At 43.0% G+C, this 12177-nt stretch overlaps 2 protein-coding genes and 2 non-coding genes across 8 annotated transcripts in view; 3 read left to right on the forward strand and 1 right to left on the reverse strand.

Annotated features, from left to right (window-relative positions):
* Positions 1 to 12177, forward strand: part of TEX14 (testis expressed 14, intercellular bridge forming factor) — a 151014-nt gene that overhangs the window by 38258 nt on the left and 100579 nt on the right. For 4 of the 5 annotated variants that reach the window (XM_043482934.1, XM_043482967.1, XM_043482959.1 and 1 more), the window contains exon 2: positions 7158 to 7294. In XM_043482934.1, the coding sequence (XP_043338869.1) occupies positions 7159 to 7294 (136 nt within the window). In that variant the 5' untranslated portion in view covers position 7158. Of the gene's footprint in view, positions 1 to 5146; positions 5250 to 7157; positions 7295 to 12177 lie in introns of those variants that run through there. The other variant, XM_043482948.1, reaches the window with a different exon arrangement.
* On the forward strand, positions 2141 to 2304 carry LOC122425564. Its single transcript, XR_006264904.1, has one exon. It is a non-coding gene; the product is annotated as a U1 spliceosomal RNA (small nuclear RNA).
* Positions 4369 to 5049, reverse strand: LOC122450596 (DET1- and DDB1-associated protein 1-like). Its single transcript, XM_043482977.1, has one exon. The coding sequence runs from the start codon at positions 4797 to 4799 to the stop codon at positions 4482 to 4484; it is 318 nt and encodes a 105-aa protein (XP_043338912.1). The 5' UTR covers positions 4800 to 5049; the 3' UTR covers positions 4369 to 4481.
* LOC122425425 lies at positions 5345 to 5508 on the forward strand. Its single transcript, XR_006264846.1, has one exon. It is a non-coding gene; the product is annotated as a U1 spliceosomal RNA (small nuclear RNA).

Raw genomic sequence — 12177 nt, forward strand, 5'->3', positions numbered from 1 at the left:
AGGGTAAAATCAAGCACAGATACCTAAAATATGGTAAAGTCACAATTTGAACCTAAGTCTATCTGATGCTAAAGCCTGTGTTTATAACTAAATACGGTGCCACATATTTCTTATAGTTGTTCCACCAGGACTTGGTCTTCTCATTATGAAGAAAAAAGAGTCTAACAATAGTATTGAAAGTCTGCCTCCTGTATTTCACAACCAGTTACACTGATATCATTTCAGTGCACTTCTTTTCAGCACTTTTCCTTAAGGATATATATTTTTACAAAATTGCAATCATGGTATACATACCATTTCATATCTTTTTTTGCCTCTTAACCTTTTATCTTTCATGTTGTTCATTATAATATAATGTGTCTTTCATGTTCTTACTATTGTATGTTTAGATTCTAGGATTTGGGGGTGATTTTGATTTTTTGTAATTATATAATAAATACCATGTGCATAGGACACTATCTTTCTCTTACTTTCTACATTTAAATGACATTTCCCGATCAAAATGTACGAACATATTTTGGACAATAGATGTATATAATTAGGGTTAAAATTTCCCTGAGCCACCAGGGAAACCCAATATTATAGTCATGTTTCAGAATATGTAGGGGAAACACATTAATCCATTCTTCTGTGTTACACTAACATGTTACTTTGCATTTTGATGCATTTCCTTTAAGCATCTTAAATGCTTTTCTGTATTTTCCTAATTACCTACAGGGGAAATTTTATCACTATTGTAATAATTAAAAATACCCTCCAAAAATACAAAACAAAGCACTTAAAAAATCATACAGACTAAGAGGAAAATAACTGCCAAGAGGTTGCAAAATATGCCACTCCAAACTGTGTCACTGTGGCAGAAGGATTATTTTTAAACCAAAAGCGCTAAAAAACAGCAAATATGTAAGAAGAGTGGTCTGGCCTTCCCTTCTAACACAGGGGAAAGAAATATTCCAGAGAAGAGGGATAATGCCCAGAGATTTCTGCACAAACAGGTCTTGTTAAAATCATTATCCTTTTTAGCCTCCCCATGTATGCTACTTGCTTCTCCACGATTGTCTCTTTTGTTCAACTTAATATAAAAACATTTAGGGTTCCACTTCTTTGGGTCTTCATTTCCTTATGAGGGCTCTTGTGTCAGATAAACGTAAGTTAAATAAATTAGTATGGTTTCGTCCTGTTAAACTGTGTATTCCAATGTAATTTTCACGCTGGGCCAGAGACTCTAATAGAATAGAGGTAAAGTTTTGCCTCCCGCGCACTACTAAACCCTTGACACTATAGTTGCTGCAGAGTTGTCTTGCCCAGAGTGCCTAGCCAGCAAGGGTAGAAAGGAAAACACAGTGCGTCGTCAATTTTCGCTAAGGAGAACAGAGGAGCACTCGCTTTGTTACTCAATCCAGGCCAGATGCTGCTTGCCTTTGCGCCGAGAACTGCGGAGACTTCAGTCTTGTAGAAGTCGGATTTGTGATCCCAACGACACGGACGCCTGTCCAGGAGAGCAATGGCCTGGGTGGAGTGGCGGGGGTGGAGGTCGCATTTGACACGCATTCTGTTCAGCTTTCACAGAAACCCTGTGAGGCAGGCATGCAGTATTATTCACACTTTACACGTTGGGAAACGGAGATTGAGAGAGACTTGCGGATATCACGTAGTTACAGAGTGGAGCGGCGATTCAGACTCAGAAACCGATCGTGAGACCCTTCCTGTGAGGGCCGCGCCCCCGCCGTGCCCTGCTCGGCCCTCCGCAAGCTGCTCGGACTCCACCCCGTAACGAAGCTCCGCCTAACTTTGCGTGTGTCTGCGAAGACGAATTGAAAATCTCAGCTACACTTTGTCTTTGGGGTCGGCTGCCAGGCAAAACTAGAACGAACTAGACGCTTGTCCAAAAGCAGAGACGTCGAATGACAAGTGACAAGAGGTGGGGATATGTAGATGAGGGGCGCGGTGGCTGCTGGATCGATTTCATTTTTCGCCGGGTAGAATTTCCCCTGAACGTCCAAAGGATGTATCTTGGTCACTGTCATATAAATAATCCTTCAGTTTCCAATCGAGGGCCGAAAGAGCTTGGAATATAATTGACCATAACGCTGTTGTGTGCTGAGTTCGAGGGTGACGTCCCAGACACTCCTTACAACTCATACTTACCTGGCAGGGGAGACACCATGATCACGAAGGTGGTTTTCCCAGGGCGAGGCTTATCCATTGCACTCCGGATGTGCTGACCCCTGCGATTTCCCCAAATGTGGGAAACTCGACTGCATAATTTGTGGTAGTGGGGGACTGCGTTCGCGCTTTCCCCTGGTTGTGATTTGTTCAAGAAAAGACATAGGCACCTACTTTGTAGCTTTGGTGTCCTGTCCGATTGATTTTTGCAGTTGTTTTGGGTTTCTGAAGACTCAAGCAATTTTCATACAATGTGAAAAATCTGACTTGAGTTTCCTTTGTGGCTCGTGGACAGGTTACTCCACTCCAGTACTCTGACCTGCCGAGTTCCATGGACTGTGTATTGGCCATGGGGTCGCAAAGAGTTGGATAAGACTGAGTGATTTTCACTTCACTTGGAAACAAGGCAGCAGCTGACTTCTAGTATCAAGTGAGGAATGTTATGTGGATAGACAAATCTGTGCTGCTAATCCATGCACTTTGAAAGAGTTGAATTCAACTTCCCGTGTGGCTCTGCTGGTAAATACGCATCTGCCTGCAATGCTGGAGATCTGGATTCGATTCCTGGACTGGAAAGATCCCCTGGAGAAGGGAAAAGGCTACCCACTCCCGTATTCTGACCTGGAGAATTCCATCGACTGTATAGCTCATGGGGTCACAGAGTCAAACACAACTGAATGAGTTTTTAAAAAATGGTTTAAAAGTAAACTTTCACTACTCTAAGAATGAAATGGACTGTTTTCTTTCTTCTGTGGGAAAGACTGTAGGAGGTTATTTCTATACATTTTGGCCCTATGGTCCCCTTTCTGTGTTTTCAAAACCAGTAATTTTTCATCTGCTGACATCAGCCTTCCATCCACTGCTTTCTTTTTTCTTCCAGATGAGAAAGCTCCTTTTATTGGGTTGGAAGTGGTGCACCAAACTAGTCCCTGATAAAAATACTTAGATCTTCAAGATACGGAGATGATACTTAACTATAATGATCAAAATGATCACATGGATCACAGTCTCGTGTAAATCAGTGAAGCTATGAACCATTCCCTGGAGGGCCACGCAAGGCCAAGTCGTGGAGAGTTATGACAAAACGTGGTCCACTGGGGAAGGGAATGGCAAACTCCTTCAGCCTTCTTGCCTTGAGAACCCCATGAACAGTATGAAAAGGCAAAAAGATATGACACTGAAAGATGAACTCCCCAGGTCGGTAGGTGCCCAATATGCTACTGGAGAAGAGTGGAGAAATAGCTCCAGAAGGGATGAAAAGACTAAGCCATGAAATTGAAAGACACACTCCTTGGAAGTAAAGCTGTGACAAACCTATACAGCATATTTAAAAGCAGAGGCATTATAAGACACCACAAAAAAAAGAAAAAAAAAACAAAAGCAGAGGCATCACTTTGCTGACAAAGTTCTGTACAGTCAAAGCTATGGGTTTTCCAATAGTCATGTATGGATGTGAGAATTGGACCATAAAGAAAGCTGAGCGCTGAAAAATTGATGCTTCTGGACTGGAGAAGACTCTTGAGAGTCCCTTGGACAGCAAAGAGATCAAACCAGTGGATACTAAAGGAAATCAACTCTGAGTATTCATTGGAAGGACTGGTGCTGAAGCTGAAGCTCCAGTCCTTTGGCCACCTGATGCAAAGAGCTGACTCATTAGAAAAGACCCTGATGCTGGGAAAGATTGAAGGTGGGAGAAGGGGACGACAGAGAATGAGATGGTTGGATGACATCACCAACTCAATGGACCTGAGTTTGAGCAATTTCTGGGAGATAGTGAAGGACAGGGAAGCCTGGCATCATGCTGTAGTCCATAGAGTCAGTGCCTTAGCGACTGAACAACAAGATTCGGAAGCGCTGACTTCTCCCAGAGCAAGGAGCAAGGTCTGGGCAGAGTAAGTCCCCGCGGAACTTGTGACAAGGCGAAGTGTTTAAGACCCGGACCAGCAGATGGGAACCAAGAGAAGAGCCCCCACCCATGAGGACCAGCTGCAGCAGGGCCCCGAATCTAGACCCTCGGAGAGAGGCTCCAGTTTTCCAGAGGAGGACTAGGGGGCAAGAGGAGGGGGAACTGAAGGAAGAGGCAGCGAATAACAATTTTTTTGTTTGTTTAAAATACACCTACCAACATCACAGTAGTGGGTCTGACATCCCCTTTAATCATAAGTTGGTAAGTTTACAGCATCAATAAAAACACAAGGAAAATAAATACATTGGCTTTATCATATTGGAAATGGTGTGAACGGTGGGGCGTGGGCAGGCCGGCGGGCAGGCGAGGAGCAGACAGCACAGGAGGCGTCTGAGTGGGGCCGTGAGTCTCAAGGGTCCTCGTCCCAGTCGTCCCAGTCCTGGCTGTAGATCCGTGGGATCTTGCACGGGGACGCCCAGCTCTCGGCCTCGAGGTTCACTTGCTCCTGGTCTTTCTTCTTGGCGGCATTCTTTTTGTCCCGTTGCTGTTGTAGGTAGCGCAAAAGAATGTTTGTTTTTTCTGTCACAATTATCTGTTCAGACGGGTACTCCTGAGTGGGCAGGTAGACTGGCGGACGTCGGTTCGAGGCTTTGCACAGACAGTTGGCATGGAAGCTACTAAAATTGCTTTTGTTGTAGACAGGCAGCCCTTTCAAAAAATCAGCCATCTTCTGTTTCCTTGGTCTCTGTCACCGTCGTCAATGTTGTTGCCGCCGCCACCACAGCTGCGTTCTTAGCTGCCGCCTGCCGCCTGCTTCCTCTTTATAAGGGCCGTTGATTACATTAGGAGCACCTGGATAATTCGGACTATCCCCGTCCCACCCAGTCTCAAAGCTAATCGCATCCCTACAGTCTGTTCTGTCACAAAGGCGGGTCACATTCCCGGCCCCGGGGATTAGGCCCCGAGCGCCTCCTGGCTGTCAGTCAGCCTATCACGAGACCCGGGTACCGTCGGCGCTACGGAGTGACGTCACTAAGGGGCGCGGAGTATGTAAATGAGCTCGGCGTCGGCTGGCCCTGTTCAGAATGTACTATGAAGCGTTTGTATTATTTTGCAAATGTTGCGGTACTCGCAAAGTGCTTGTCAGGCCCTTCTAGTTGGGAGAAGCCGTTATTTCGTAAGTGAGGGTGTAGAGTCTGCGGTGAAGAGAGTGACCGTAAGTGCGAAGTGTTTGGAATGTGAGGCTGAGGTGGCAGGCAGGGCCAGTAACTCATACTTACCTGGCAGGGGAGATACCATGATCACGAAGGTGGTTTTCCCAGGGCGAGGCTTATCCATTGCACTCCGGATGTGCTGACCCCTGCGATTTCCCCAAATGTGGGAAACTCGACTGCATAATTTGTGGTAGTGGGGGACTGCGTTCGCGCTTTCCCCTGACAAAGTCCGTTTAAAAGGAAGATTGTGGTTTGTGTGAGTTAGTTATGCCCTGACAAAGTCCGTTTAAAAGGAAGATTGTGGCTTGTGTGAGTTAGTTATGTTTAGGTATAATAGGTCAGAAAAGAAAAATTGTGACTTATATTTAGATATAACAGGTTAGTTTAGTAAGCTTTATGGCTAAGGGGGGTCATGATACATGTCCGCTTGTGAGTATAAGAAGATGAATAAGTTGAGTAACAGAGATTGATTAGGTCGTTTCCTGACTGTTCTTGACTCCCATGCATTTTTACAGTTAGTGGAGTTCTTCAGGCTAGAATATTGAAGCGGGTAGGGTAGTATTTAGTTTTTTCCAGAGGATCTGTTGAATGCGGGTATTCTGTATTGCAGGTGGATTCTTTACCAGCTGAGCTAATTAAGGAAGCCAAAGAATATTGGAATAGTCCAGGAATCCAACCAGGGTATACCCGTTCTAAAATGACTATTATTTAAAGAACAAAAACAAGAATTAAGTATTGGAAGATCTGGAAAAATTGGGACCCTTTTTCACTGCCGGTGGTAATGTGAAATGGTGCAGTCACCATTCTAGTGTTCATAGGTTCTAGTGCGCGTAACAGCAGCTTACAACTATAGAGAGTTCCTTGGTTCCAGGCAGAGTTCTAAGCACTTTACAGAGTACTCCCATTTATAGATGAGGAAATTGAGGCCCATCAAAGGTTAAATAATTTCTTCAAGGTCACACAGGGAAGTGACACAGGCAGGTTGAGAACTATAGAGTCTGAACTATGAACCCAACCCATATATTGTCTACCCTCTACATAAATGACTGCATTTGTATACTGTTTGTTCTTTTTTGGACAAGAGTTATTGTGGTGCAGAATTTTTTAAATATTTACTTGTATTTATTTTGGCTGTACTGGGTCTTAGTTGCAACACGTGGCATCTTCTGGTCTTGGCATGTGAGATCTAGTTCTCCTACCAGGGATCAAACCTGGGCACCCTGCGTTGGGAGTGCCAAGTCTTAGCCACTTGACCCCCAAGGAAGTCCCCTAACTTTTCAAAGTGAATGCCCTCCTGGGAATTCCCCAGTAGTCCAGCAGTTAGGACTTCCCACTTTCACTGCCAAGAGTTCGAGTTCAATCCGTGGTCCCGGAAGTAGGATCCCATAAACCTCAAGGCCAAAACAAAACAAAACAAAACACACACTCACAAGTTAATACTCTCCAAATGGTCTTGATGATGCAACAAATGTGTATTTCTAATCCTACTTCCTGGTAGTCATCACTTTTTCACTTCCAGGGATTGACAAAAATACTGAGTTCTTCAATTTTAACAGTAACATTGAGAATAAAATTTAATCTTTTAGAATTTATTTTTACTTATTTAATTTTGGCCATGCCTCTAGGTATGCAGGATTTTAGTTCCTTGACCAGAGATCAAACCCAGATCCCCTGCTTCAGGAGCTTGGGGTCTTAACTGCTGGACTGTCAGAGAAATCCCTAATCTTGGAGAATTTCCATAATTGTCCCCCAATCCTATTCATTATAAATGAAAAATGGACAAGAAGTGAAAGAAATGTGAAAGAATCAAACCTTTTTCCTTGAATTTTTGGTTCAGTTAGAAATAAGTATGTTTCTTTCTTTTGAAACAGGATGTCTCGGGCTGTTCACCTTCCAGTCCCCTGTCCTGTTCAGCTTGGTTCGTTAAGAAATGACTCCTTGGAAGCACAGCTTCATGAGTATGTCAAACAGGGGAATTATGTGAAAGTGAAGAAGATTCTTAAGAAAGGTAGGCATCATATTAAAATAACACATGCAACTTGATTCACATTACTGAATAGCATTGGAAGGAAAAGCAGGTACATCATAAGACTATGAATTCTTGGGGGAATTGAAAGTTAAATTTAGAGATGAGATGTTCTCTATCAGTGCAGTCAGATTGTTCAACAGAGGTGGTAAATCGCTGGAGGCTGTTATATTATGTTTTGTTTTGTGCTAAGGAACCATGAAGTCTTCCGTTCTTTAGGCCCCTAAGGGTTTCGCCTAGGCCGAAGCCACCCTCTTTAAGTTCTGCCTGTTTCTCTTTTCTCCTTCAAATCTACCCCATCTACTGAGTCTCCTGAGGGCTGTGATGGAGTGAGTAGGCCAGTTTTCATGGCTCTCTTCTTCCTTGCTCCTTAGAGGCACTTGATACTTTTGTTTTCAAGGTGTTTTTGTTTGTTTTGTTTTATAATTGGTGTATAATGGCTTTACAGTGTTACATTAGTTTCTGAGGTACAACAATGTGAATCAGCTATAAGTAAACATATATTCCTTCCCTCTTGAGCCTCCTTCCCACCTCCACCCCCATCCTACGCCTCCAGGTCATCACAGAGCACGGAGCTCCCTGTGTTGTGGAGCTGTCCTCCCACCAGGTATTTTACGCATGGTAGTGTGTATATGTGTCAGTGCTGCTCAGTTCGTTCCACCCTCTTTCCCCTGGTTGTCCAAAAGTTTGTTCTCTACTTCTGCATCTCTACTCCTGCCAGCAAATAGGTTCATCTGTACCATTTTTCTAGATTCCATATATATATATGTTTGATTTTTTTCTTTCTGACTTACATCACTCTGTATGACAGACTCTAGGTCCATCCACGTCACTACAAATGACCCAATTATTTTCAAGGTGTTTTGTTTTTGTTTTGCTGTTGGGCAGAAAAAAACAACAAACATAGCTCAGGCAATCTTCAAAAGAACAAACACACAGAAAATCATACTCAAACGAAAACTCTGTTGGTATTTGCTCCTGATCTAGAGATCCAGACCTGCTTTTTCAAAAGTAACCAGAAGTCCTGTTAGATTCCCCCTCTTCTCTCTTCAATCTTAGTATTAAAAAGAAGGCTTAGAAAGTTTCTCTCAGCTGGCTTATGGAGCAGTCAAGGTGACCTAATTTCTCTACAGTGTTTCTCCATTTGCCTCAAGAGTATTCCTGACAACTTCCAGAAGGGTAGCACCCATTTTATAAGGATTCAACTATCCCCAAAATACTTCTCTCAAAAAGTTCTCAAGTGTTTCCATGTACCATCCCTAGAATCTGTAGATAAAGTGGCTGATGGTGAACTAAATTTATTTAAAAGGTTCTGTTTTTTACCCCCTCCAAAATTTTGCATTTTACTTCATGACAGATCTGTGTGTGTTTTAATATGAAAATTGATGTTCAAGGTGGGTATGCTACGACTTCTAGTGTCTGTCTATCCGTATCCTCCAATATGAGAAGCAGAGTGCTGTGACATTTTTTATATGTCTCCTAGACATCTCCTGAATGTTCTGTATCTTCATAGATACAGAGACTCACAGACTTAGAGAACAAACTAGTGGTTACTGGTGAGGAGAGGGAAGGGGAAGGGGCAGAATGGGGGAGGGAATTAAGAGGTACAAACTACAATGGATAAAATAAATAAGCTACAAGGATATGTTATACAACACAGGGAATATAGCCAATAGCTTATGATAACTAAAACTGGAGTAGAGTATACATTTAAAAATTGTAAATCACTATGTTGTACACTTGAAACTTACATAATGTACATTAACTATGCATGCTAAGTCACTTAGATTGTGTCCAGCTCTTTGTGACTCTATGGACTGTAGACCACCAGGTTCCTCTGTCCATGGGGATTCTCCAGGCAAGAATACTGGAGTGGGTTGCTATGCCCTCCTTCAGGGGATCTTCCAAACCCAGGGACCAAACCCACATCTCTTACGTCTCCTGCACTGATAGGCAGGTTTTTTTTTTTACCACTAGTGCCACCTGGGAAGCCTACATTAACTATACCTCCAAAAAAAAAAAAAAGAGTTAAAAAAAAAACTCTACTCCATTTTTAGTTATCATAAGCTATTGGCTATATTCCCTGTGTTGTATAACATATCCTTGTAGCTTATTTATTTTATCCATTGTAGTTTGTACCTCTTAATTCCCTCCCCCATTCTGCCCCTTCCCCTTCCCTCTCCTCACCAGTAACCACTAGTTTGTTCTCTAAGTCTGTGAGTCTCTGTCAGATTCACTTGTTTGTTTTTTAGCTTCCACATATAAGTGATATCATACTTGTCTTTCTCTGTCTGACTTCTTAATGCATCTTCAAATTCTTGATATTAAACTAGAGCAGGGGGTGAGGTTGACCGGTATAACTGGATATGAAACAGGACTTCATCTGTGCCTGGCAATTTTGTCTAAAGCCTCAGAGTGAAAAATAGGGAGTGATAAATATTGCCACGATCTAATGCAACACTTCTTAGGAGATGGCCAAAATGATCTTGGACCTTCAACTTCATTACCCACCTCATGCTATCTAAGAGAAGGTGATGGGGCAGTGAGTGGTGTGAGTGTCAGAGGAAAAGACTTTTCCAAAGGCATTCACAGGAAACAAGTAAGAGGCCCTTCAGGTGAACCTCCTGGAGAGAATTCTGGTGCCTGGTGCTGGGAGTTGGGAGCCTATGGTTCAGCCTAGTGAAGAGTAGAAACATGCCAGCCAACCCCAGCTGCCACCAAGGGGGCATGAATTGAGCCTGACATGTTACCTGGAATTGAGAGATCAAGAGGTCTGCCATCTGTCTCCTACCTGGAGCAGTCCTTGATGGCTGAATGAGCACCAGAGACCAGCAGTTGGAGTAGCCGTACTTTCATCAGCTGCGGGGCAGTTAGACTCTGGAGGGTAGCTGAGCATCTAAAGAGACCTCACCTATGAAGGAAGGAAGAATTCCAACGGAGAGGCTGGAGCTGTAGCAATAAGTCAGCGGAAATGTAAATCAAAACTACAATGAGGTATGACTTCACACTGGTTAGAATGGCCATCATCAAAAAGTCTACAAACAATAAATGCTGGAGAGGGTATGGAGAAAAGGGAACCCTCCTGTACTGTTGGTGGGAATGTAAATTGGTACAACCATATGGAGAATAATAGGGTGGTTTAGAAAATTAAAACTACAACTACCATTGTTTAGTTGCTAAGTCATATTCAATTCTTTTGTGACCCCATGGACTGTAGCCTGCCAGGCTCCTCTCTCCAAGGGATTTCCCAGGCAAGAATACTGAAGTGGGTTGCCATTTCCTTCTCCAGCGAATCTTTCTGACCCAGGGATTGAACCTGCATCTCCTACTTGGCAGGCAGATTCTTTACCACTGAGCCACCTGGAAAGAACTACCATATGATCCACCAATCCCAGTCCTGGGTATATATCCAGAGAAAACTCTAATTCAAAAAGATACATGCACCCTGATGATCATAACAGCACTATTTACAATAGCCAAGACATGGAAGCAACCTAAATGTCCATTGAGAGGTGAATGGATAAAGAAGATGTAGTACTTATGTATAATGGAATACTACTAAGCCATAAAAAGAATGAAATAGTGCCATTTGCAGCAGCATGGATGGACCTAGAGATGATCAGGCTAAATGAAGTCAGACAGAGAAAGACAAATACCATATGATATCGCTTATATGTAGAATCTAAAAAAAAATGATACAAATGAAGTTACTTGCAAAACAGGGTCACTGATACAGAACTTATGGTTACCAATGGGGAAAGGGATTGGAGGGATAAATTGGGAGATTGGGGTTGCCATTACTATATATATAAAATAGATAATTAATAAGAATGGGGAACTCTACTCAATACCTATAATGTCCTTTATGGGAAAATAATCTAAAAACAAAGAGTGATATACGTGAAATTAAAAAGACGCTTGCTCCTTGGAAGGTAAGCTATGACAAACCTAGACAGCATATAAAGAGCAGAGACCTCAGTTTGCCAAGTCTGTATAGTCAAAGCTATGGTTTTTCCAGTAGTCATATACGGATGTGAGATTTGGACCATACAGAAGGCTGATTGTTGAGGAATTGATACTTTTGAATTGTGGTGCTGGAGAAGACTCTTGAGAGTCCCTTCAACTGCAAAGAAACCAAACCAGTCAATCCTAAAGGAAATCAGCCCTGAATATTCAGTGGAAGGACTGATGCTGAAGCTGAAGCTGAAGGTGCAATACTTCAGCCACTTGATGCAAAGAGTCGACTCATTGGAAGGACCCTGATGCTGGGAAAGATTGACGGCAGGAGAAGGGGGTGATGGCAGATGAGATGGTTGGATGGCATCACCGACTCAATGGACATGAGTCTGAACAAACTCCAGGAGATACTGAAGGACAGGGAAGCCCATGATGCTTTGGTCCATGAGATCACATGGGCTTAGTGACTGAACAACAACATGTATGTGGATAACTGATTCACTTTGCTGTAGAGCAGAAACTAACACATTGTAAATCAACTATACTCCAATAAAAATTAAAAACAGAAAGTCAGGAGAAGAGCGCAGTGGCCTGCATTAGGGCGGTATGTAGTAAGGTGGAGATACCTGAAGGACCCACTAACCCCTTCCACAAAAGAGCAGGCATTAGGAAAAAGCCAAAGGCTATAAAGAGCATCAGCAAAGTACAAAGGCCTTCGCCCCTTGTCGTCTCATTGGTCCTCCCCCTACTTCAGCTCTGGAGCTGTCAGAAACAGCTTTGAGATTAGAAGAGTGGAAGAGCAAGGAAGAAGTTTTTATTTCAAAGGACAGAACAATTTATTGCCTGAAATGAGTCTGTGCTTTGAGTGCCTCAAAGGGACTAAAAGAGTGTGGTATCTGCCTGAGGTG

Source organism: Cervus canadensis, chromosome 1 (assembly GCF_019320065.1).
Source record: "Cervus canadensis isolate Bull #8, Minnesota chromosome 1, ASM1932006v1, whole genome shotgun sequence".
Lineage (NCBI taxonomy): Eukaryota > Metazoa > Chordata > Mammalia > Artiodactyla > Cervidae > Cervus > Cervus canadensis.

Excerpts from the sequence above, each read along its gene's own strand:
- LOC122450596 (XM_043482977.1), bottom strand. The coding sequence starts at position 4,799 with ATGGCTGATTTTTTGAAAGGGCTGCCTGTCTACAACAAAAGCAATTTT.